The 26,432-nt window shown below is 36.6% G+C and overlaps 1 protein-coding gene across 1 annotated transcript in view; it reads left to right on the top strand.

The window, feature by feature from the left end:
- Positions 1-26,432, top strand: part of AK9 (adenylate kinase 9) — a 124,397-nt gene that overhangs the window by 67,090 nt on the left and 30,875 nt on the right. The window contains exons 21-29 of the mRNA XM_077779966.1: positions 5-163; positions 7,651-7,740; positions 8,195-8,395; positions 8,764-8,885; positions 14,970-15,182; positions 16,606-16,869; positions 17,941-18,065; positions 21,904-22,123; positions 26,218-26,283. Coding sequence (XP_077636092.1) covers positions 5-163; positions 7,651-7,740; positions 8,195-8,395; positions 8,764-8,885; positions 14,970-15,182; positions 16,606-16,869; positions 17,941-18,065; positions 21,904-22,123; positions 26,218-26,283 — 1,460 coding nt within the window. The remainder of the gene's footprint in view (positions 1-4; positions 164-7,650; positions 7,741-8,194; positions 8,396-8,763; positions 8,886-14,969; positions 15,183-16,605; positions 16,870-17,940; positions 18,066-21,903; positions 22,124-26,217; positions 26,284-26,432) is intronic.

The following is a 26,432-nucleotide window of genomic DNA, read 5'->3' as shown; positions in this document are numbered from 1 at the left end:
TTAGAAGTAGAAGATACTGAACCAGAGGCTGACGAGGAAATTGAAGGTGAGGAGTCTGAAGCTCAGGAAGGGCCTGAAGCCCTGGAAGTAGCCGAGGAGACCAGGGAACCCTTACCTGGGGAGCCTGAAGTGCCCGAGGTCCCTGAAACAGAACCTGAATCAGGTTAGATTCTACTGAGGGCCATGTCCTTAATTCTACTTGTGTGCATTGGGTTCTGTGTGTGTGCACGCACATTCGTGTATTTGTGCCTTTTCTATGTTAATAAAATGGAACCAGGCTAAGAATGGTGACATGAACTTCCAGAGAGCGACCATTTAATCCAAATCACATGGGTTGCAGTGTCGTAGAAATGCCACATCTTCTCTGCCCTGGTATGACACTCAGGAGTAGAGCCAGCTATGTAATTTGTGAGTCTCATGGTTCAGAAAGCAGGAAAAGGTGCTTTTAAACATATTAAAATATAAAGCCTCTTCTTTTCTTCCATGGTCTCTCTCTCTCTCAATTTGTCATGGTGCTTTTTGTTTGCTATTTAATCTTATTTTAAGTAAACAAAAATTTAAAATTTTATTCATTAGCATGAATTTTACCGTTGATCTTTATGTTGTACAATGCCATATTTAAATGCAAATATAAGAGCATGTAACTCACGTGCAGAATCACTGAAATTATACAACTTGTATTTTGCAGCTTGTACATGCATATGCATTTCATTCTTAACAGAATACTACATCAGTTCCATGCTTAAAACTAATTCAGCTTTTTATTTTGCTTCTTAATATGCATGTATATTCTATCAACACTCTCCAGCTTTCCAATGATTAAGGAAAGATTGAAAGAAAGAAAACTCTGGGTTGCCTTATCTTCACTTCTACATCATCCTTTTCAGCCTAAATGTTTAGCTAACACAGGAAAGTAACATGAGTAGGAAAGGTTCCTTGATTATTGATGTCTCTTTGAATGCTGTCACCTTCTTTCAGGATGAAGCAAGTTCTCATTCAAAGAGAAAGTGTGGCCTCTCATTGCTGCCAGAGTCCTCCCCTCTCCCCCACCCCTCAGTCACATGACTCCTTCACACATATGTCCCTTAGAATTCTACCGAAGCATCAGGAACGTTCATGAGAACACGAGGGCAAGGGATGGCAAACACATATTGCGCATTTCTCTACTCACATGCACTCTCTGTTGTCCCACTGGAGCCCCTTTCGGTTTTGCTTAAAAAGCAGTTCAAAGGTAAAATTACTAAAAATTTCAAAATAACAACTGAAGAGCATTAATCTCAGTGTGAGTCCATTCTAAACAAAAGACCTTGTGCAAGTACACGGGTCACACACTTGTGACGCCAGCGCTGCCTCACAGGTCCAGTGTGGTGGACTAGTGCGGGCAAGAAAGAGGCTATGGGCAATGCAAGTCACTCTCAGGACCAGAGACAGTCTTAAAGCAGCAAGATAGGGGACCCCACTGTGGTGGGAGTGAGGCACATAAATGCTTCCAAGCATGGTTAGTATTGGATTAGAAACAAATCCTACAACTAAAGGCCTTCAAATACCTGCAGCTAGATGCCAACCTGGAGTAGTTAAGGGCTGGGAACCTGCCGTTAGCTGTAAAAGGACCAGGACTAAGAGGAATTTTTACAACGAGCAATCTCAAGTTCAACATAGATCATTTTTACTACAGGATTGGCATTAGCTTTATGAGACAATAAGTATAAAATCAGATCCCTTGTGCCAGACAGAGGAGCCAGCAGGATGAAACACAATTTCCTTTTAGGAGTCCCACACCTCTATTGATGAGCTCCTATCCAGAAGCTTCATTGTTTTCTTTAGTACCTAATCAATTTGACAGACAGTTCTTCTACACGCCTACCTTTTGCAAGAAGATAAGCCATAAAATACCAAAAGAAGTAAAAGAAACTGACATCCATCAAATATGACATGTCAAACATACCCCATAGTTCCAGTGTCCACAGTATCTCACAATCAGTTATTTACTAATGTTACAGGTCTAGGGGACAATTTAGTGTTGGTACCTTCTATCTGATTAATTCTCCCAGGGAACCTACTTTGGATGTTCTAAAGCCAGCATCCTATTCTAGTTAGGGTCAATTCTACCCCGATTCTAGACTATGTTGACATGACTAGGCTGCTCCAGGGCTGGTTTGCTTCTGTAAAATGGATGTTTGGCCATATTAAACCATATTCTACTTCACAGAGGGGCTTGCATCTGGTTTAGCTAGTGATTACTTCTATCCAAGGTATCCAAGGCAGTATCATAAAGTATTCTCCTCTAAATTACTTAAGGAGGCAATTATGAAAACAGCCCAAGTGTCCATTGATAGAAGAATGAATAAAGAAGATATGGTGTGTGTACACATACACACACACATACACACACACAGTGGAATATTATTCAGTCATAAAAAAGAATGAAATTTTACCATTTGCAACAACATGGATGGATCCAGAGGGTATAATGCTAAGCAAAATAGGCCAGTCGGAGAAAAAAACAAATACCATGTGATTTTACTTATATGTGGAATTTAAGAAACAAAACAAATGAACAAAGGAAAAAAAGAGACAAACCAAAGAACAGAATATTCACTGATGGTTACCAGAGGGGAGATTGGTGGGGGAATGGGTGAAGTAGGTAAAGGGGATGAAGAGTACAATTATCTTTTTTTTTTTTTCATTTAAATCCAAGTGAGTTGGGGCACCTGTGTGGCTCAGTCGGTTAAGCATCCGATTTCAGCTCAGGTCGTGATCTGATGGTTTGTGGGTTCGAGCCCCATGTCGGGCTCTGTGCTGACAGCTAGCTCAGAGCCTGGAACCTGTCTCAGATTCTGTGACTCCCTCTCTCTCTCTGACCCTCCCCTGCTCACGCTGTCTCTCTCTCTCAGAAATAAATAAAACATTAAAAAAATTATAAATAAATAAATCCAAGTGAGTTAACATACAGTGTAATAATGATTTCAGGAATAGGATGTAGTGAATCATCAATTACATGTAACACCCAGTGCTCTTCCCAGTAAGTGTTCTCCTTACTGCCTGTCACCTAGTTAGCCCATCCCCCCCCATCCAACACCCCACCAGCAACTCTCAGTTTGTTCTCTGTATTTAAGAGTCTCTTATGGTTTGTCTCCCTCTCTGTTTTTATCTTATTTTTGCTTCCCTTCCCCTGTGTTCATCTGTTTCTTAAATTCCACATATGTGTGATATCATGGTATTTTTCTTTCTCTGATTGACTTATTTCACTTTAGCATAAAACAGAAGAGTACAATTATCTTGATGAGCACTGAGTAATATATGGAATTGTTGAATCACTATATTGCTCCTCTGAGATTAATATAACACTGTATATAAAGTACATTTGAATTGAAATAAATATAAATTTTAAACCAAAGTTTCTTATTTTAAAGGCTCCTAGGCAAACCATGAGAGACTCTTGAATGCTGACAAAAACTGAGGACTGATGGATGTGGGGGGAGGGGGGGATGGGCATGGAGGAGGACACTTGTGGGGATGAGCACTGAGTGTTATGTGGAAACTAATTTGACAACAAACTATTAAAAAAAAAAAAGAAGTTATCAATAAATGGACATTGATGAGTACTGATGGTGCTCAAAACCATTCCATGATGTTAAGAGGAAGAATATGTTCTCAAGGAACATAAAATACTCACACATGAAAAAAAAAAATAAAAAAAAATAAAAAAAAAAATAAAGGCTCCTAAGCTCTACCCAAGTCCTGGTTCAAGTAAGTATAGGATGGAGTTTAGGAATCTATATTTTAATGAATACCTCAGGTGATTCTTATACTTGTTGACAACTGAAAACTGTCATAGGGGAAAAAAATTGGGCTGAAAAAAAGTTTATTAATGATCGCCTTATGTCATAGAAAAAGCTCAGTATTGTGCTTATGAAAAATCTGGTCCTGAAAACTTACACTAAAGGATGACTTAGCTGCACACTGTATCCACAGGTCATAGTGAATTGATATATTGTATAGAATATAGACAAATTGAAATTTGAAAAATGTCTATCAGAAGTGATCATAGTTCTGATATAATTGATGTTAAATTGTGTGGTTAAAAATCACTCAGATATCCAGTTAAGTTTGATATGACATGATAATTATAGGAAATGTAGAATTCAAACAAATAGAAAGGTAGGAGAAAATCACCATAGTTCTGCCAGCAAATGGCAATAAATATTTAATATTCTGATGTATTTCCTTTTAGTTTTTCTAAGCAAAGGATGGTATTTTGTTTTGTTTAGACCTGTGACTTGACTGTACTCAAGCCTAAGAGAAAGGTTTTCTTTAGGACATTTCTTTTTTTTAATGTTTTAATGTTTATTTATCTTTGAGAAAAAGAGAGAGAGAGAAACAGACAGAGTGCAAGTGGGGGGAGGAGCATAGAGAGAGAGGGAGACAGAATCTGAATCAGGATCCAGGCCCTGAGCGGTCAGCACAGAGCCCATCACAGAGCTCGAACTCATGAACCACAAGCTCATGACCTGAGCCTAACTTAGATGCTTAACTGACTAAGTTACCCAGGCACCCCTCTCTGGGACATTTCTTAAGTCTTACCACAGTTATTCTTATAAACTGTGACTATTCATACTGAAGTTGTTGATTAACTTCCTCCAGAGATTATTATAAAAGATACAATTCCTCCACACTGTGAATGCCCAGTAATGTGGCCTGTCCTTTCCAGTCCATTAGAACTGGCCATGGATTTCTGCAGCTATTGTTGATAATTCTAGTGAGATGTCTCCCAAATTCCACAGTTTCTCCATTCCTGTCACTTTAGTTTTGATATTTAGTTCTCTTAGTCATCTGGCCTGTATCTTTGAGTAAGTTTTTAAGTGTCCAGCATGATATATTGTGTGAATTCTTGCAAATCTATTGCTTTCATGCATGAAAAACAATTTAGACGTTGTTAAATTATTGTTATATCCTTTTCCTCTCAAAATTCTGCATGTTGACATCATGCCATTGTTTTCCCAAGGAAAAATCTGATGCTGCTTCATTTATGTTCTCTTTTCTTAAAAAAACTTTTTAATGTTTATTTATTTTTGAGAGACAGAGACAGAAAATGAGCAGGGAAGGGGCAGAGAGAAAGGGAGACACAGAATCTGAAACAGGTTCCAGGCTCTGAGCTGTCAGCACAGAGCCCAACACAGGGCTCGAACTCAAGAACTGCGAGATCATGACCTGAGCCGAAGTTGGACACTTAACCACCTGAGCCACCCAGGCGCCCCTATGTTCTTTTGTCTTTTCTGCAGGGATGCTCTAACGATATTCTTCAGTATCATTATGTTTTTTTAACTTTGCTAGTATGTCAGTGATTTTTCCTGGAATTCAACGAGCTCGTTTTATCTTCATACTAGTCTTTGTCTGGCTTTAAATGGTTTTCTTCAATTATACCTTCATTTATTGCTTCAGATTTCTTTTTCAGGATTACTTTTTATTATTTTTGGTTAGTTTCTATTTCTCAACCACATTAATCTTTTCCCTGATAGCTTTGATGTCTTTGTTCTTTATCTCTGCATTCCTTGGAAAGTTGTTATGCTCCACCCAAGATTTATTTTCTGCTTCTTATTGCCTCTATCCTGATGCATATTTGAATCTGCTATTGCATTTTTACATTTCCTCACATTGCATTGCTTTCTTGTTGGAACTAGCTTTCTTGTATTCCTACCTTTATCTTAGGTTGGTCTCTCTTTTTTGCTTCATGATTCCTATTTCATAAGCTATGTTGTCCTCCTGTGCTTTCTGAGTACACCAAGCATGCATTTTCTAAAATTTACTCTGCTTCATAAAAGAAATCTTTTTCAAAAGCAAATTCTTTATCTAAATCTTTGGTTTAATACTCTCTTTCCCTTCACTATAAAATCTTTTCATAGACCTTGTCATTGCATTGTTGTTGTTGATTTGTCCTTGAATGGAGCAGATTATATCAAGCTCTAGCAGATAGAGTAGGAAACCACTAGGAAGAGTAGGTGGAATATTTATAAGAATTATCCGGGACGCCTGGGTGGCTTAGTCGGTTAAGCGTCCGACTTTCGCTTTGGTCATGATCTTGCGGTTCGTGGGTTCGAGCCCCGCGTCGGGCTGTGTGCTGACTGCCGGCTCAGAGCCTGGAGCCTGTTTCAGTCTGTGACTCCCTCTCTCTCTGACCCTCCCCTGCTCACGCTGTCTCTCTCTCTCTCCTAGAAATAAATAAAAATCTTTAAAAAAATTTAAAAAAAATGCTTAGAATTGAGGGGCGCCTGGGTGGCTCAGTCAGTTAAGCGTCTGACTTCAGTTCAGGTCATGATCTCATGGTTCNACACACACACACACGGACATATACACATATACACACCTTTCGCTTTAATGTTTTGCCTGGTACCCTCAGATATAGACCTGAAGGTAAAGTTAATGTGCTTTCAGGTCTAATGTGCTTTCAGGTCTAATGTGCTTTCCACCTAATTCAGGTGGAAATATTTAGTAAATATTCACCTTGTCTGTCTCTTCTACACTGCACTGGATCTTTGTCATCTTTAACTATTTCATTTAAGATAGTTTAGAAGACCCTGTCTATTCTTGGTGTTCTTCTTGTCTTTGTCATGGTTTAAAATGCTTTTCTTTAGATAAGTGAGCACCTTACAATTAAGCATGTCGCCACCAGACCAGCCCTAGGCTTGTCCTCTTCTATATCCTACTCCCTTCAGTATTTTTTTTAATGTTTATTTATTTTTCAGAGACAGAGAGAGACAAAGCATGAGCAGGGTGGGGAGGGGCAGAGAGAGAGACACACACAGAATCTGAAGCAGGCTCCAGGCTCTGAACTGTCAACACAGAGCCCAACGCAGGGCTCGAACCCATGAGCCATGAGATCATGACCTGAGCCAAAGTCAGATGCTTAATCTACTGGGCCACCCTGCTACTCCTCCCTTGAGTATTAATTATAGAATTCTGTAGGAAGAAGACCCAACTGTTACTTTAGCTTGGAAGATAGTTTCCAGTGTTACAGAATGGAGCTATATGTATAATATTATATAAGTACATTATATATATGGTCTATACAAAATTTATGTTTCAGAACTAGGAGAGACTGTAAGGTAAGAAGATAGATAACTAGTTCTTCCTTCCCTGAACCATCTATGTTGGATCTGTATGTGAATCGTCTTATAACATCCAGGAAAATAGTGTTCTATCTATACCTTTAATACACCCACAGCTGGGACTTTGATATATCATTGTCTTTCATTTCCACTTTATGATTTTTTTTTGTTGTGTTTTCATCGGTGGATTAAGAAACTAAAAGAAATATCAGGGGCTCCTAGTCTGATGCATGCGAACAGAAGTTTGAATAATATTTAACAACCGTTATCAGTCAGAATTGTGTACCATGTTTATCAGTCAGAATTGTGTGCCATGTGTATATTATTTTGGTCAATGTCCTTTTATATATTTTTAAATATTCTTCATTTTTCACTCTATATTATTAAATATTTTATGCCATACTTTACCTAACAGGAACTGTATTTACACTTAGACATAGTATATACAATTAAACTGTGTTTTGAAATTTTCTTTGTGCCAAAAATTTCATACAGGAATAAGGTTTTAACATTCAAACACTAACCATTAGCTTCCTTTCTTAAGTATCTGAGCCTGGGGAGGATACTACAGTTGGAACAGACATTTCAAAAGGATCCAAAGAGGGCCTAGAAACTAAAGGATTATCTGAAACAGGTTAGATTATAAAAGTACTTAATGTGTGAAAGTACTTTTCATATTCTTTTACAAAGGGTATAGTCCCTTATTTAGGCATGGTACCAATTTCCTGCTTTCTTTCTATGTTTTATACCAGTTAGTATGTATTAATGTAGCTTATTACACTAAAAACATATGTAGCTGATTTACAGTATTGTTTTTTATCAAATTTTATTTTATACATTGACAGTTAAAGTTGCCATATGAAATTTTTAATAATTTTACAAATAATTTTGATTTTATTAATGATAATAACTCATCTAAGCCATTATAAAAAACAAAGCATAATTAAAATATGAATTTATTAATGTATATTATTACTTAGAAAACTAAGTTTATTTCTTTCAAATGATATTAAAATATTAAAAGTATAAAGTCTAAAGATGTAATATTTGAAGACTCTTTTTTCTTTCCTTTAACCTTTATTCAAAAGTTGTACTCCCTGAGTTTCCAGAAGATGCTTATCCTGATGTTCCTGAAATGGAGCCAATTAAAGAGAAGGTTAAAAATTTCAACGTTGTCTGGAAACAGCTAGAAACAATAATCCACGAGTCTTTCATTCAAATTTTAAACTTGGAGATTGCTAACAAAACTCCAGAGGAACTACTTCAAAAAGTAGTCGAGACTATGGAAAGTAAGAGCCGTAATCATAACATTTATTGTCAAGAGCAGGTAATATTATTAAAAGCACCATGAAAGTTTAAAGCCTTTCATGGTGGCTTGGGAAGTAAAACATTCAGTATATTCAGAGTTGATGTTTAAAATATTTAGCAACTCTCATAGTGCAAGCACCTGTCAATCATAATAGTTTTGGGGTACAAACCACTGGCCAAACTGGTCAGCTGTCATTTAAAGAATTTGTGAAGACCTGTTTGCATCTACATTTAAACTAAGAGATCAGTCATTATAATCCATTTTCCTAATCCTTGACTACTGTTTTATGCTAATATCCTTTTATTCTAAAAATATCTTCCCAAAAGTCACTCCTTTTTTTTTTTACAGAACCCTTCCAGTATGCTGGATGGGAGTTAACTGTGGAAGATTATGATGAAGAAACAGAAGACTATCAGGCTGAAGCTGAAGTTGATGAGGAGCTGGAAGAGGAAGAGGAGGAAGAGGAAGAGGTATGACTCCTTTATTACTTCTCATTCACATTGGTCACATCATTGAAAGTGCACATATCCAGAGTGGTAACCAGCACTTTGGGGCCCCCAAGAAAACAAGCAGGCATCCTCAATGTTATAAATAAGCATTTTCAACACACTTTGCCTCTACCCAGCTTCGCTTGATCCCTGAAATGCCAGGGCTACTTAGACAATATTTTATACCCACAAAAAAAGGAAAAGGAAATCTTAATTTTTTTTCCATGGAAACATCTATAGGTATTAGAGACAGAAATATTTCACAGAAGTGGGTGTTTTATATAAAAACCAAATAGCAGTGGCCTCTTTGGGAGGCTGCTTGTATGATAATAAGGAACAATACTCTCGAGTGGAACAAGTCATTGTCAGGCATTAATCTACTCCCTTAGCAAGAGAATTTTGATAAACATTCTCATTTGATAGCTACCCAATTCAGGTATCTATCAGTAATAATTTATAATTGATAATTTACCAATAATAAAATAGGAAGTGATTCTTTTAATTTTAGGTTTTATCAATTCCTTCAAGACTCCTAGACCCAGTTCCAACATGAGAGGAGACTCTCCCCAGCACAGCACCTAGCACTTTCCAGACACCAACAGGGTGTCTGAGAATTCACTTCAATTCTGATACTGTCTACCTGGAGATAGCATCAGATTCCAGGGATTAAGGGTTCAGTCCCAAAGGACTGCTCTCCCCTCCTACCTCAGACGCCAGTCACAGCCCCAGGTTATTTCCTCTGCTTCTGACTGACTGGCCACAGATTGGGGGCTCCGATAACCTCAGGTTATTGAACCTTAGGTTCAATTACTTTGCTAAAGCAGCACACAGAACTCAGGGAAACACCTACATTTACCAGTTTTCTAAGGATAAGATAAAGAATACTAATCAACAGCCAAATGAAGCAGCGCATAGGACAAGGTCTTGAACAAAGAAGCTTCTGTCCTTGTGGAGCTCAGGGCCCTGCTTGGCAGCACATGGAAGCTCTTCCAAAAGAAAAGACCAGAAAGCTGTCCTCTTGGGTTTTTATGGAGGCTTCAATATGTAGTTATCAATGACTAAGTCATTGGCCATTGGCTGATTCAAACTCCAGCCCCTCTTCCCCACCCCACCTGGAAAGGTCGGGAGTAGAACTTAAATTTCCAACCTTCTAATCGACATGCAATAGCCTGGATGAAACATAATTATGTTAAGAGAAAGAAGCCAGACAAAAAAGAATATATCCTGTATGATTCCATTTACATAAAAATTTAGAAAACTAATTATAGTGCTAGAAAACAGAGCAGAGGTTGCCTGGGGATGGGGCAGGTAGGAGGCAAATAGGTGCACGAGGGGGAGATTTTACAAAGAAGTGTGAGCAAACTTGGTATTATTGAATATGTTCATTATCTTGGTTGTGGTGATAGTTTCACAAATGAATACTTCTGTCAAAACTTATCAAATTTTATACTGTAAATATGTATTTAATTATTGTATATACTGTAAATATGTGATTTTATGTCAGTTATACCTCAATCATGCTATATGGTGGTTATTGCTCAATGATGAACTTACAAGTAATTTTTATTTTTTAAATATATTATCTGATTTTTTAACATGAAAAATGTATAATTTTTACATTAGGAAAAATCAACAATAAAGATATTTCCCTTTTTCCAGACAGAAAGTACAAAAAGAAAAAATAGTTCCAATGCCACTCCAGAGTTCAGGAATCACACCAAGATAGGCCCAAGTGTCTCTTTCTCATCAATCTTGCCTATGCTTAGGGTGGGTTTAAAGCTGTATGTTAAGTCTTTCTGTATCTGTGGGAAATTATTACCTCTTCTCAACCTCTTCCTTTTTTTTTTTTCCTTCCATAATACCTAATACTCATTAGGTCTCTTGGATCTATTCTCCAAATATCTGTATCTTTTCCCTCAAATTCTCCATCTCTTTACTCTTTTGTTCATATATTTGTAGATAATGTCTTCCATTCAGTCTTCTCATTAAAGACATTCATTGGGGTCCTACTGCTGTTATAACAAACTACCACAAAGTTAGTGGCTTAAAATAACAAAATCATCATACAGTTCTCAAGGTTAGTTCTCTGAAATGAATCTTACAGGGCTAAAATCAGTATTAGCTATGTTCCTTCTGATAGAGGAGAAAACTTTTCCTGTCTTTTCCAGCTTCTGGAGGCCACTTGCATTCTTTGGTTTATGGCTTCTTCCTCCATCCTCAAAGCACATTATTTCAGCCTTTGCTTTCCATCATGTTATCTCCTCTTCTGCCTTTGACCTTCTTGCCTCTCTCTTACAAGGACATTTGTAATTAAATTGGGCCACCTGGATGACCTTACCATCTCAACATCCTTAATCACATATGAGGTAATCCACTCACAGGTCTGGGGATCCTTGGGAGCCATTATTTTACCACAAGTGGTCACTCTTTTCTTAGGCTCAGTTATGTATTTTGTTGGTGCCCATGGATTCTTTCTACTGTTTACTTGCATTTCTAATAATGTCTTCATCAATTTTCTCCTCAAATATTGGTTTCTTTCCATCTGTGTTGCAAAGTTTTGTGGTCTATTTGATCTGACTTGAACTTTCAGTTGACTAGGCTTCCTTAGATGGGTGGTGTTTTTCTTTCTCTTTTTTTCTCTCTTTTTTTTTTTTTTTTCATGTTCAGTAGGATTCAGAACTGTTGCTAGAGTGCTTTAGGTGACAACATTCTCAAAAGTTATAACAGGCAAAGTGACTTCTCTCCCAATAGATCATGAGTATAGAGACAGATAGGGCATATATTGATTGCTGAGGCCTATGACAAGCCCACATTACCCAGATTCTTCATACTTACTCAGATTCAGGGTTAGGAGGACTCTTCCCACACATACAACTCCCTCTTGGTCTTTTGTGGACCAGAGAGACCACAAGCACTTCCCTGGTCATTGCTGATGCTAACATTCCCTGGGAAATCCAAAAATTCAGGAAAACAAAATTCCTCCTAGCACTTGACATCTTAATACTCTGTCTCTCTGATGTTTGTCTCCAGGCACTCATCCAGCCCATAGTGGTAAATAATGCCATCCGAGTTCCCTCCCCTCGGATGTTTATGCATACCAGTTGCCTGCCCCAGCAGTTAAGTTTAAGACCGAGAAGGTGGTAGCGATAGGAAGGGAGTGTCTTCATATCACCATTTCCCCAGAATCCCTTGTTCCAAGACACTCCACCCCATCACCTCTACACACATACCTCACATTCTGTTTCTAAAATTTATTTAGGGATAATTCTAGACCTACCCATTGTAAGGACAAACCTGAGTCAACCAATGTAAGCCATTTACAATTAACTAAAAAAACTTTTCTTAATTAAAAAAAAGTGACTCAAAAGGATTGAGATATAAAAAGCAAATGCTAACAAAAAAGAAAAAAGAAGAAGAAGAAGTGGCATTCTGGATCTCAGTAAAAGTGGAATTGAAGGAGAAATGCATTAAAACAACAAAAGAAGATACTTTACACTGTCAAAGATAAGTAAAACTGGGCACTGAAGTGATAAGGACAGGTTTTAATCAATAGGGAAAAAAGTCCAGTGTAAACTGAACTCTGATTTGGACAGAGGTTTTAAAGGGAGAATTAGGGCGCAGGAAGGAGAATAAGCAGGAGCCTATAGATTCAGGGAAGGAAAAACCTACCATTGTCCATTGATAGATGAACTGATAAAGAACAAGTGGGACACTCACACACACCACGCACGCACACACACAGGCGCGCGGGAGTATTATTCAGCCATAAAAAAGAATGAAATTTTGCCATTTGCAACAACATGGATAGATCTAAAGGATATAATGCTAAGTGAAAGAAGTCAGTCAGAGAAAGACAAATATTATATAATTTTACTCATATGTGGAACTTAAGAAACAAAGCAAACAAACAAAGAAAAAAGAGACAAACAAAAAACAGACTTTTAAATACAGAGAACAAACTAGTAGTTGTCAGAGGGAAGGTGGGTGGGGAGATGGGTGAAATAATTTAAGGAGATTAACAGTACACTTAACTTGATGAGCACTGAGAAATGTATAGAGTTGTTGAATCGCTATATGGTATACCTGAAACTAACATAACACTGTATGTTAATTATACTGAAATTTAAATAAATATTTTTAAATGCTCTAAGTAAAAACAATAAAAATAAAATTCTCATGAAACAAAATTATATTGGCCTACATGTAGGTCAGAACTTATACTTTCAGTATCATTTGAGAGCATATGGTTTTACTGCAACTTCAACAATGCTTTTAAATAAAATTATATCTTATAATTGGATATATTATAAAAGTCATATAAATGAGAACAAAGATTGAAGAATTCAACACAATTTTCAGTGTCACATGATCTTATTTCAGATTTATCAAAATCCTTAATTTTGAGAGATTATACATTTCAGTTTCAAAATAAAAAATATATATACTCTTTTCTAGCCCTTCAAATAAAAGATTACATATAAATACTTTGCAGTATGGCAGAAGTAGAAATTAGAATTACCAGGGAAAAAAAACATGATACCCAGTTATATTTAAATTGCAAATAAAAGAATAATTTTTATGTATGGTACATACTTATACTAAAAAGTTATTTGTTATCTGCAATTCAAATATAACTGGGAACCACATTCTTATTTTTTAAGTCTGGCAACCCTAATTAAGTGGATTTATTAGCAGGAAGAAATTAGGCATTCAACTCAAGAATCTGGGAAAAAGGCACAACAAAATAAAGTAGAAAGGAGAATAAAGGCAAAAATTAACAAAATAGAAAAAGAAGACAAAATTAAAACAATAGACCTAATTTCAAAAAATCAAAATTTGGGGGGTGGCTCAATCGATTAAGCATTCGACTCTTGATTTCACCTGGGGTCATGATCTTGCGGTCATGAGATTGAGCCCCGCTTTTGGTTTTTTGGTTCCATGCTGGACATGGAGCCTGCTTGGGATCCTCTGTCTCCCTCTCCCTCTGCCCCTCTCCTGCTTGTACATGCTCATGCGCGCTCTCTCTCTCTCTCTCTCTCTCTCTCACAAGAAAAAAAAACGAAAGAAAGAAAACTTGGTTCGCTGGCAAGAGTAATAAAATAGACAAACTTCTGACAAGTCTAGGTATAAAGAAGAAACAAATAACATTTGAAACAAAAATAGGTATATAATCAAAATTTTAAAACAGGATTGTTTTAAATTATAGGAACTTTATACTAATAAATTTGAAAGTCAAGATTAAAAGGATTTTCAAGACATGAATTACTAAAATTTGCTTAGGAAGAATGATAAAAGCTGAACAAACAAAAATAATAGAGGGGAGTTACAAGTTATGTCTAATATACCTTTGTTGATTAGATAATTGCTATGTTGTTTAAAATCTTCTACATCATAGGGGTGCCTGGGTGGCTCACTTGGTTAAGTGTCCAACTTCAGCTCAGATCATGAACTCACGGTTCATGGGTTCAAGCCCTGCATCAGGTTCTGTGCTGACAGCTCAGAGCCTGGCGCCTGCTTCAGATTCTGTGTCTCCCTCTCTCTCTGCCCCTCCCCCACTAGCACTCTGTCTCTTTCTCTCAAAAATAAACATTGAAAAAATTCTTATTAATCTTCAACATCATAGAAAAATAGTAGTACTTCCCAGCTCATTTTGAAGTTTGCATACCTCTCATACAAAAACTGAACAAGAATGGTACAAGAATTGTATAGATTATTAGTCTCATGTTTGTACCTTTACAGAAAGTTGTTCATTGTATCTTGTTTTGGGGTTGAGGGAGAGCAGGGACTAAAAGAGGTCTGTTGTAGAATAGTCATATAAAGTATTATTCCATTGGTATTTTTTAAATACTGTATTTGTGTCTAAATATATGTCTCTTTTTATATGTGTATCAGTAGGATATACTTTGAAAAAAGGGTCTGGAAGGATACACAAAATTGTGGATTGTTTTAAAGGCATCTTATTGTCAATTAAGTATTATTCAAGATGCATTATTTTTTAAATTACATCTTCAGTCTTACATCAAAATACTTACAATACTGTTCTCCAAACTGAATTAATATTTGTAGAATGAAGGAAGAATTAAGGAGAAGAGAAGGCACTTGGGAGATACCAAACACTTTTGTCCAGTGGTTCTCAAAGAAAACTTCATCCTACAACCAGGCAGCACAGAAGAAGCAGCTAAATACCGAGACAAGATCTACTACTTTTCAAGTCCTGAGGCTAGAGAAAAGTTTCTGGAGCATCCTGAGGAGTATGTGGCTCAGAATGAACCATTAAAGGTGAAAACGATACTCCTCTTCCAATGCTCAATCCTGAGTACTTGTTCAAGGACTTCCTACCAACCATCATTTTGCTTAATAGAAAACTCCCTGATCTGATATTAACAAAATGATGAAAATACCTAAGTTCCAAGAAGAAGTTTTTGGAATATGCATAAAATAATTATCTATTTTAATGTTTGTAGTAATCCTATGTCAAACCAACACATACTATCTGTCTTTTTAGTGGAAGTAAAAAGACATGGCCGAATTTATTGCTTATACATTAAGGGCCAGCTGTGCTGGTTAGTCCCTCTAGAGACTCCAGAACAGTCTCTGATCTTAAGACAGGGGGTGGGTGGGATTCAAAGAATGGTGGACTTTAAGTGGGTTGACCTTTGTAGAAGTGCGGTTACTCAAGTTCACACTCAGAGGCATGGTCATAGGGGCAAGTCTGTGCCTGACTTGGTTAACTCTCGGGAGCAAGGGCTGAACCGGTTCATTGGACTGAAAAAGAGTCTTGTTATATGGCTACAAAGGAATCCATGTTTTCCTAAATTTGTGGTAACACTTTTTATTCTTACTTGTTTATCACCAGTCATAAAAGAGCACACTGTGGTAATATTTTATCCATTTAAAAAAATAAAGTACACACATAATTGCGCCAGCTTTAGACAAGAGCTTTTATTTTTTAATTTTACTTTCTCACCCTATTCTACACAGATGTATATTCTTTCTAGTGTATATATTTTATTATGTTTTTTTACTTAACATTGTATCAATGGAAGTTTATGTATTTCTACATAGATCTCATAATGCTTAATCATTTAACATGCCATTTTAACATCTAATTGTTTAACATCTAATTGTTAGACATTTTTCACAGTATTTTTCCTAGTGTGATTTGTCATTGTGGATATGAAATAGTAATTAGGAAATCTTTGGGCATGTCATTCTTTGTTTCTCTTAAATTACTTTATTAGTATATTCCCCAGCATGGGATTACAAGATCAAAATATACAAGTCACAATACATTGTCACTTATACTTTTGAGATCACCAATGCCTTCTTTCTTCTTCTTTTTTAGTTAATTAAGCTCCACACCCACCATGGGGCTTGAACTCACAGCCCTAAGATCAAGGGTCACATGCTCTATCAACTGAGCCAGCCAGGTGCCCCAGACACCAATGCTTTCTTAAAAAGAACATATAGAACATGATTTAAACTCTTCTGAATAATTTGGGCCATTCCTATGAACTTCAAGTTTTATATGGTACCCAGGAGAACTACTGAAATATGTGGATGGCTGTGGCTTCTGACACTGCTGGTGTTGTGAAGTGATAATTCAGTCTTAGGGAGACTAATTAATAAGCATTATGTTTTCTAAATTACTCAAAATTCCTTTTCTTTGCTCTCCTCCTACCCTACCTCTCTCCTGTGGCAGGCTCCTCCAATAAGAATATGCCTTGTGGGCCCACATGGCTCTGGTAAAACTGTCTGTGGAAGATACTTAGCAGAAAAATTGGGCATTTTTCACATTCAGTTTGAAGAATTTCTTCAAGAAAAACTAATGCTCAAAACCGAAAAGAAAATAGGAACTGAATTTGAAGAAGATTCTGAGGAAGAACAGCTTGCAAAACAAGAACTCGAAGAACTTGCAAATCGGGCTAATGTCAAGATTGAAGAAGAAAATACAAAGAAACCAGTAGTAATATTAATACTCTATTTGCAGATAATTATGCTTACTGGTACTACTTTTGGGAAGTAGAATATAGGCAGTATAAAACTCTATAAAGTGAGTTATGTCATCCTCCCCATATGTTATATGCAAATCTTACTGCTCCTCTAGAATACAAAATACTAAGTTTTATATAACCCCAATAAAAATCTGAACAGCTTTCCCTGACATTACTGTTTATAGCATTTATTTGGGACCATATTATTTTATGTCTGACCTAGACATGTTCTCTATTTTCTAACAAATATAAAAATCTACCCCAATACCAGCAGAGATCTTAAAATATTAATTTCTAATGTTGAATCATAAGAAATTTTATATGTCTTTTAGATGGTTTCTTTCTGGGGTTGTAAAGTGAAAGTTCTTAATTTGAACTCACTTTTTTTTAGAGAGAGAGTGTGTGCAAACGGGGTAAAGGAGGAGAAGGGCAGAGGGAGAGAGAGAATCTTAAGTAGACTCCACCCTCAGCATGGAGCCTGACACAGGGCTCAGTCTCATAACTGTGAGATCATGACCTGAGCCAAAATCAAAAGTTGGATGCTTAACTGACTGAGTTACCCAGGAGCCCCATTTCTAACTCACTTTTTAACCATTAGCTAGACCCTTTTATTCTCAAATGATCCCCTGTAAATGGACCCGTATAGATTGTATTCCAGATGACTGCCTGTCTCACCCATCATTTAATCAGGATCTAGGTTGAATAATTACAAATAAATGACAAAAATTAGTTAAGCCTTGTGAGTGATATAAATTGAACAAGGTTTCAGCAAAAAGTGATGAGACAGGTATCCAGAGGCCATGTATAAAAGTCAGTCATGCTAATTACTAATAACTCCTCTGAGCTATAACAATAATTTAATATTTAAAACCAGATTAAATATCGATTTAAAGAAAAAGCTCAAGTTTTAAAATGTTAACAAGTAGCAGTATTAAAAATGACCTAAGGAAAAAAGGTCTCATCCTCATCAACTATGTAATTTACAGATTATTTATTAATACAGTTTTAAATTCTTTGTTTTGTTTTCTGATTTTTGTTTTTAGTCTCCAGAAGTACAATTTACAGAAGAAGAAGAAGCAATCAGATTAAATCTAATGGAAAATGAGCCATTGCCTCCCGAAATTCTTGAAACAATTCTTTCTGAGTGGTGGCTTAAGGAACCAATGCGGTATCTTATTTTATATAGAATTATACAATTATTGACTTTCATTTGCTTTGTTCTTAAAAGTTAAAAATATAATCCAAGTGTGAGGGTGAAGGGTACCTGCACCTGGGTGGCTCAGTCAGTTAAGCGTCCAACTCTGCTCAGGTCATGATTTCATGGTTCCTGAGTTGGAGCCCCAAGTAGTGCTCTGCACTGATAGCACAAAGCCTGCTGGGGATTTTCTGTCTCCCTCTCTCTCTATCCCTCCCCTGCACAAGCTTGTGTGCTTGCTCTCTCGCACTCTCTCTCTCTCTCTTTCAAAAATAAATAATTAAACATAGGAAGGAAGGAATGAAGGAACGAAGGAAGGAAGGAAGGAAGGAAGGAAGGAAGGGTGAGGTTGAGACCCAGGCATTGGTTGTTTTGAAAGCTCCCCAGCTGATTCTAATGAGTAGGTGTGGTTAAGTACCCATATTCTAAACTCGTGCACACTAATGATGGGCTGGACTCTTCCTATAGCCTTTCAACAATTACACTTAAGAGCACTTATATCTGTCCATAGTATACTTTAAGGAAAGTGTCCCTTTCTTAAAAGCCAGGAACAAGCCTGACCTCAGACAGGACAAATTTAGGAATCTCCAGGCCATCAGAGTATAAAACTTCACCTCAATTTCCTAACCAGGATATTTTGCTTTGATATCCACCAGAAGAAAGAGAAATAGCAAACATTTATATGGACCGATAATAGCAAACACTTATATGGAACTTACCATATGCCAGGTACAGTTCTATATTTTATTCACATTAACTTGCTTAACCCTCACTACTATCCTATGGAATAGAAACTTTTATTATCTCACTTTGAAAATAAGGAAACTATATCACAGACAATTCAAACAACTGGCTAGTCGCAGTGCGCCTCTGGGCACACTTTTTCACCTAATCTGTGGCATAAATGAGTGAGTGAGATTATTAGTCATCAACTTTAATTTTAAGTTCCTATTGCTTAAATTAGATCATTTGTTGTGATTAACTTGGGCAGGTCGACTGCAGCAATGTAGTCATGGGTTATTCTTTGTTAATTTAGCGCCTAGCTTCACACCATACATTAAAAAAATTTTTTAACATATGGATTGAAGAATTCAAAGTAAAAAGTAAAATTGTAAAACGCCTAAATAAAATAGCTAAATACTATGCAACCATTAAAGTGTATTGTAATGAAGAATTTGTAATAGCATAAGAAATGTTATTATGTAAAAAATACAAAGTTATTTATAATAGCAAGGTGGACACATGAGGAACAAATTGCAGAGAAATAAAACAAAATGTCAGTAATCTCTGAGATATGAGGTTATGTATAATTTTACCCTTTTTGTGCTTTTCTATATTTATTTATTTATTCTTATTTATTTAAATTCAAGTTAGTTAACATACTGTGTAGTCTTGGCTTCAAGAGTAGAACCCAATGATTCAGCTCTTACTTAGGACATCCAGTTCTGATCCTGAAAAGTGCCCTCCTTAATGCCCATCCCCCATTTAGCCCATCCCTCCACTCACCTCCCCTCCAGCAACCCTCAGTTTGTTCTCTGTATTTTAGAGTCTCTTATGGTTTGCCTCCCTCTCTGTTTTTATCTTATTTTTCCTTCCTTTCCCCTGTGGTCATCTGTTGAGTCTCAAATTCAACATATGAGTGAAATCATATGATATTTGTCTTTCTTTGACTGATAGTGAGATGTGTTGCTTTTATAATCAGGAAAAAAAATCAACATATTTTCAAAAGGCTATTGCATGAGTCCTAAAGAGAGATAATAAGGGTCTTAACTTATGTACAATAGTAGAAATGGAAATGTAGGTACAGAAGAGGACACATCAGGGCTTTGCTCTTATGTGTGGGACACAAGAGGGAATTAGGGGAGCCATCCAAATGTCTCTGAAGTTTGGCACCTGAATACCAGTGAGTCAGAAGCAAGAGCAGTATGGAAGGGTAACAACAACTATGATTTCTGACAGGATGATACATATATAATTCCTGAAGGGCACTGCAATGAAGGGATTAAGCAGCTTTTGGAAAATTTTGAGTTGAAACTCAAAAGAGCAGCTGGGTATAGAAGTAGAGATTTAGAAGTCATTGACAAAGAAGTGTGACAGCTAGAATGGTAGGGATGAATATGTTCCTCACAGAAGAGGCTATGCTGAAGGCATCTCTAAAGAAAAAGGCATATATCTTACAGCCGAAGTATAAACATTTGGCCACTTAAGAATGTGGGAAACATTTTAAAATATCAGGTAAGGACTCAAACTGTCTAATGATCATAAAAGTCCTGTTCCTATTAGGGAGAAAACATATTTAAATATAAATACCTAAAACCCTATTTTATTTATTTATTTATTTATATACACAGAATTTTATTTTATTATTTTTTTTTACAAATAGTTTATTGTCCATATAACACCCAGTGCTCATCCCTACAAGTGCCCTCCTCCATGCCCATCCCCCCCTCCCCCCACATCCATCAGTCCTCAGTTTTTGTCAGCATTCAAGAGTCTCTCATGGTTTGCCTCTCTCCCCCTCCCCCGCTTGTTCTCCCCTTCTTCTCCCCCACGGTCCTCTGTTAAGTTCCTCCTAATCCTCCTATACGTGCAAACGTATGGTATCTGTCCTTCTCTGCCTGACTTATTTCGCTCAGCATAACACCCTCAAGGTCCATCCATGTTGCTACACATGGCCAGATTTCATTCTTTCTCATTGCCATGTAGTATTCCATGGTACAGATAAACCACATCTTCTTGATCCATTCGTCCATTGATGGACACTTAGGCTCTTTCCATGTTTTAGCTATTGTGGAGAGTGCTGCTATGAACATTGGGGTACATGTGCTCCTATGCATCAGCATTCCTATATCCCTTGGGTAAATTCCTAGCAGTGCTATTGCCGAAACCCTACTTTATTTTATTTTTTAAGTTTATTTATTTATTTTGAGAGAGACAGAGACAGCGTGAATGGCAGAGGGGTAGAAAGGGAGAGGGAGTGAGAGGGAGAACAGTGCAGAGCCTGATGTGGGGCTCGAACTCATGAAACTGTGAGATCATGACCCAAGCTAAAATCAAGAGTCAGACACTTAACCAACTGAGCTACCCAGGCGCCACAAACCCAATTTTAGATAAACAGGACAAACTCTTATTCAGAAGCGGACCAGTACTGTCTCTCTCAAGTAAACAAAGCCACGTTCTTAATGCCTGATTGTTTTATAAGTATTATGAAAATATAGTCATGTTGCAGTTAGTTTTCTGATCCTTACAGTTTCATCATACTTAGGCAAGTTTTATAGTTCTATTTGAATATAATCATCTTATACATATGAGTCAGGATACATACATTAATAATTGTCATTGATTACAAGGGGACCCGGGAAGAGAGTGTAAAGAGTATAAACTGTCTCATGAGAGAAAGCATCACTAGAAGAAAAAACTACAAAAAGGTGGATTCCCATTAAAGGTGGGCTGGCCAAACTCACCTTCACATGAAGGGTGACACAGTCATTAGTGTGGGCACTTACTCCTCCCAAGCAGAGAATATATTTTCTATTCAATTTTCATCAAATATTAAGACTATTTACAACTTAAGAGAACTTATCCATACTATTAATATAAGTATAAAATATTCCCATTTTAATTTAATTCAATACATTTAGAAGACACACCATGTTTATACAAGTAGAAATATTAAAAGAAATAATATACTACAATAAACTTTTAAAACTATTCATTGCACATCTTATATAAAGTTGTGATTTATTAATGTTTTTTATTTTAGATATTTATAATAGTATTAAAGCAAATAAATTATGAAATTTCCATCTAGCTCCACAGGTTTTATATTAGATGGCTTCCCACGGTATCCTGATGAGGTCCTGTTTCTGGGGGAACGTGGGTTTTTCCCAGATGCTGCTGTTTTTATACAAGTTGATGATCAAGATGTTTCTGATCGCCTCCTTCCTTCCCAAATTGAAAAGTGGAAACTGAAACAAAAGAAGAAATTAGAAAGGAAAACACTCATCAAAGAAATGAAGGCAAAAATCAAGGTATGTATCCAACAAAAAAATATGGGAGTAAATTTTTTCAACATCCATTCAATTCATAAAGTTGTCTTTATAAAAATGTAGCTTTCCAATTTTAATACCACAGTCAATATGAAAACACTTTTTATCAAATATTGGAACTATTTATAGGGGCTCCTGGGTGGCTTAGTTGGTTAAGCATCTGACTCTTCATTTTGGCTCAGGCCATGGTCTCACAGTTTGTACGTTTGAGCCCCATTTTGGGCTCCATGCTGAGGGCAGAGCCTGCTTGGGATCCTCTCTCTCCCTCCCTCCCTCTGTGCCCCTCCCCCACTCGCTCATGCTCTTTCTCTCTCTCTCAAAATAAACTTAAAAGAAAAGACTATTTAAAATTAAAGAGTTAAAAATTACTTGAGGCCTGTGTGATTTTTCCATACATTAATGCTTTTCTCTCCAAGGCAAATAAAATTCAAACTGGTGGTAGCACCAAAATATCCCTACACCAGACACAAGAGCGAAGTGGGAGAAGCAACAGAATTAAACTTTTATGGAATGATGGCACTATCCATCAAGGCTATGTTGGCCTATAGTGAAACAAATCCATATATTGGTTTAGAACATCTTTTCTAAAACTGTAATCTGAGGAGTATTACATAGAATCTTCAAAAATGTCACAGGGAATCCAGCAATTCCACTTCTAGGAATCTACCTAACAGAAATGCAAACAGACCCACATAAAAATTGATATATGAATGTTCATAATAGCATTGTTCATAACAATCAAAAAGTGAAAACAACCCAATAGCCATCAACTGATGAATGGATGAACAAAATGTGATAGACTCCAGATAGGGGGCCCTGGGTTCCCATCAGATATGGCATCATAAGAGCCTCCTGAATTCATCTCCTCCCACAGACACGCTGAATCCCCAGCTACACGCAAAGCAGTTCCCTCGGAAAGAAATCCAGAAAGTAGCTGAATGACTCCTACACATTGGCAAATGAGAAAACACCCATATCATCCACATCAAAACAGTTGCTGCCTGAGAGTCCCACTTCCAATCAGCCTGTGCTGTCAGTGATCCTCCCCTTTAGGACACTGACAGGCTGCAGCCACCTCAACTACTGAGACATACTTAGAGCAAAGAAAGTAGGTCGGACGATCACACAGGTTTGAGAGACAGCCAAGAACTCAGTCCAGGCTGACTGATAAGGTTCACCTCCTACAGAAGACTACTCCATCACTCTGTGAAGACTAGGAGATGTTGCTCTTTGTCTAATATGCAGAAACCAACACAAAGTCAAAGAAAATGAAGAAACAGGATACGTTTCAGATAAAAACTCCAGAAATAGATCTTACAAGATAAGTGATCTGCCTGATAAAGAGTTCAAAATAATGTTCATAAAGATGCTCACCGAGACCAGAACAATGCATGAACAGAGTGAGAATTTCCACAGAGATAGAAAATATAGGAAAGTACCAAACAGAAATGACAGAGCTGGAGAATACAATAACTGAACTGCAAATTTCAATAGAGGGGTTCAATAGAAGACTAGACACATGGATCAGTGGAACAGAACAGAGAGCCCAGAAATAACCCCATGCATATATTCTCAATTAATTTGTAAGAAAGGACCCAAAGATATACGGTGGAGAGAGAATAGCCTCTTCAGCAAATGCTGAGAAAACTGGACAGCCATATGCAAAAGAATGAAACTCCCTATATTTATTATACACAAAAATCAACTCAAAATCGATTAAGACTTGAACCTAAGACCAGAAACCATAAAACTTCTAAAAGAAAACATAGGCGGAATCTCCTTGACATCTGTCTTAATTATTTTGTCAAATTATTGGATTTGACACCAAAAGCAAAAGTCAACAAATGGGGACTATATCAAAGTAAAAGACTTCCGCACAACAAAGGAAACCATTAATGAAATGAAAACTTAATCTGTTGAGAGAAAATATTTACGAATCACATCTGATTTGCATCTGATAAGGAGTTAAAGTCCACAATATCTGAAGAACTCGAATAGCCATCAATGCCAAAAGAACCCATCTGATTAAAATAATAGATTGAAAATCTGAAAAAAAAATTCAAAGGATCTGAATAGATATTCTTACCGAAAAAAAGACATACAAATGGCCAATAGGTACATGAAAAAGTGTTCAACATCACTAATCGTCAGGGAAATGCAAGTCAAAATCACAATGAGATATCATCTCATGTTAGAATGGGTGTCATCAAAAGACAAGAGATAACAAATGTTGGCTAAGTTATGGAGAGAAGGAAACCCTTTGCACTGATGGTGAGAATAAAAACTGGTGCAACCACTGGGGAAAACAGTATGGAAGTTTCTCAAACATTTCAAAATAGAATTACCGAATAATCCAGCAATCCTACTTCTGGGTAAGTATCCACAGGAAGTGAAAACAGGATATTTGCACCTCCATGTTCATTGCAGCACTATTCACAGTAGCCAAAACGAGAGCAACCTAAGTGTCTATCAATGGATGAATAGATAAAAAAAGATGTTTATATGTACAATAAGATATTATTCAATCATGAGAAAGAAGGAAATCCTGTCCATTCAACATGGATGGACCTTGAGGGGGTTATGCTAAGTGAAATAAGCCAGACAGGAAAAGACAAATACTGCCTGGTATCACTTATATGAGGAATCTAAAAAAATTCAAACTCACAGAAACAGAGAATAGAAAAGTGGTTGCCAGGGGCTGAGGGGTGGGGGAAATAGAAGTTGGTAACAGGTACAAACTTTCAGCTGTAAAATGAATAAGATCTGAGGATTTAATGTGTAACATGGTGACTATAGTTGATAATGCTGAATTGTATAATCAAAGGTTGCTAATAGAAGAATTTAAATGTTGTAAAAAATATGTGAGGCGATGGAAGTGTTCATTAATTAAATGGGAGGAGTCCTTTCACTATGTATACATAGTTCAAATCATCACAATGCACATTTTAAATATCTTAAAATTTGATAAGACTGGATGAATGAATGAATGAATAAGTGGTATATCTATATAATGGTACTAAAAAAGAATGAACTACTGATACACCCTACAACATGGATAAAAATCATTATGCTTGGTGAAAGATGCCAGGCCAGAAAAAAAAAGGACATACTATATGATTCATTCCATTTATAAGACATATCTTGAAAGAGCGAATCTATAAATCTGGGCTGGGGTGAAAAGAATGGGGCTTTCAAATCTAGAACTAGGAAGACTAAGATGTGACATGAGAGTAGTGTTAAATAATTTGAAGGGCTTTCATGCTGAAGAGAGCCTGTAGTTGTTCCATAAGGGCCACAGCAAAGGAACTACTATTGGTAGGAGGAAGGTACAGGGATGTGTATTTCATTATTAGAGTTTCAAAAAAAAAAAAAAGCAACCCAAGATTGAACGTAATGAGCTACTCGTCAATATATAAGCTAGTCAATTAATTCCAATTCTGAGATACTATGACTTAAATTATTTAATACATTATTAGGATGTTATCTTTTATTAAAATGATAAAGGATTATCAAAAAAATTTTAATTTCTTTATTTTGAGAGAGCGAGAGTGTGAGCAAGGGAGAGGAAGACACAGAGAGAGAGAGAGAGAGAATCCCAAACAAGCTCCGAGCTGTCAGCAAAGAGCCCAATGTGGGGCTTGAACCCACAAACCATGAGATCATGACCTGAGCCAAAATCAAGAGTTGGATGCTTTACCGACTGAGCCACTCAGATGCCCCTAGGAAACCAAACATTTTTAACAAATTAGTTCCAACTATTTCCCTATTTCTCCATATGCATAATCTATGTAATTACCAAAGCAAACTAACAGATAATGAATTTAAAAAGGTGTTCTAAAGTTTGTAGCAAGAGTGGCAGCCCTCAAATGTTGTTTATCCCCCTGGGGGGAAGTTGCTGATCAAAAGTTCCAGAGCTACAAGGATATAGTAACATAATTACCACCATCACATGCTTTTCTGGAAAGTTCACCATCCTTCCATCCAAATGCTATTCCCACCTTGGTAAAAATATGTATATTAATGCACCAAAAGTAATTTTATCCATTAAAACTTTTTAATGTCTCCTTCTTTAACAGGATGATATGATTTCTAAAAGAAGGGCTGAACTTATAGCAGAGAGAGAAAAGAAACAGAAAGTGGAGGTAAGTAAGTAAAATTGCTGCCTTTAAAAAAAGAATATCCCTAATACAATGTTCATATATAATATTATATATATTTTTGTATATCAATAATATAAAATAAAAAGATGTATAAAAAAGAGAGGGACACATGGGTGACAGGCGGTTGAACA

This window comes from Crocuta crocuta, unplaced genomic scaffold (genome assembly GCF_008692635.1).
Source record: "Crocuta crocuta isolate KB4526 unplaced genomic scaffold, BGI_CrCroc_1.0 scaffold147, whole genome shotgun sequence".
Lineage (NCBI taxonomy): Eukaryota > Metazoa > Chordata > Mammalia > Carnivora > Hyaenidae > Crocuta > Crocuta crocuta.
This window is presented reverse-complemented; position numbering and strand designations above follow the sequence as displayed.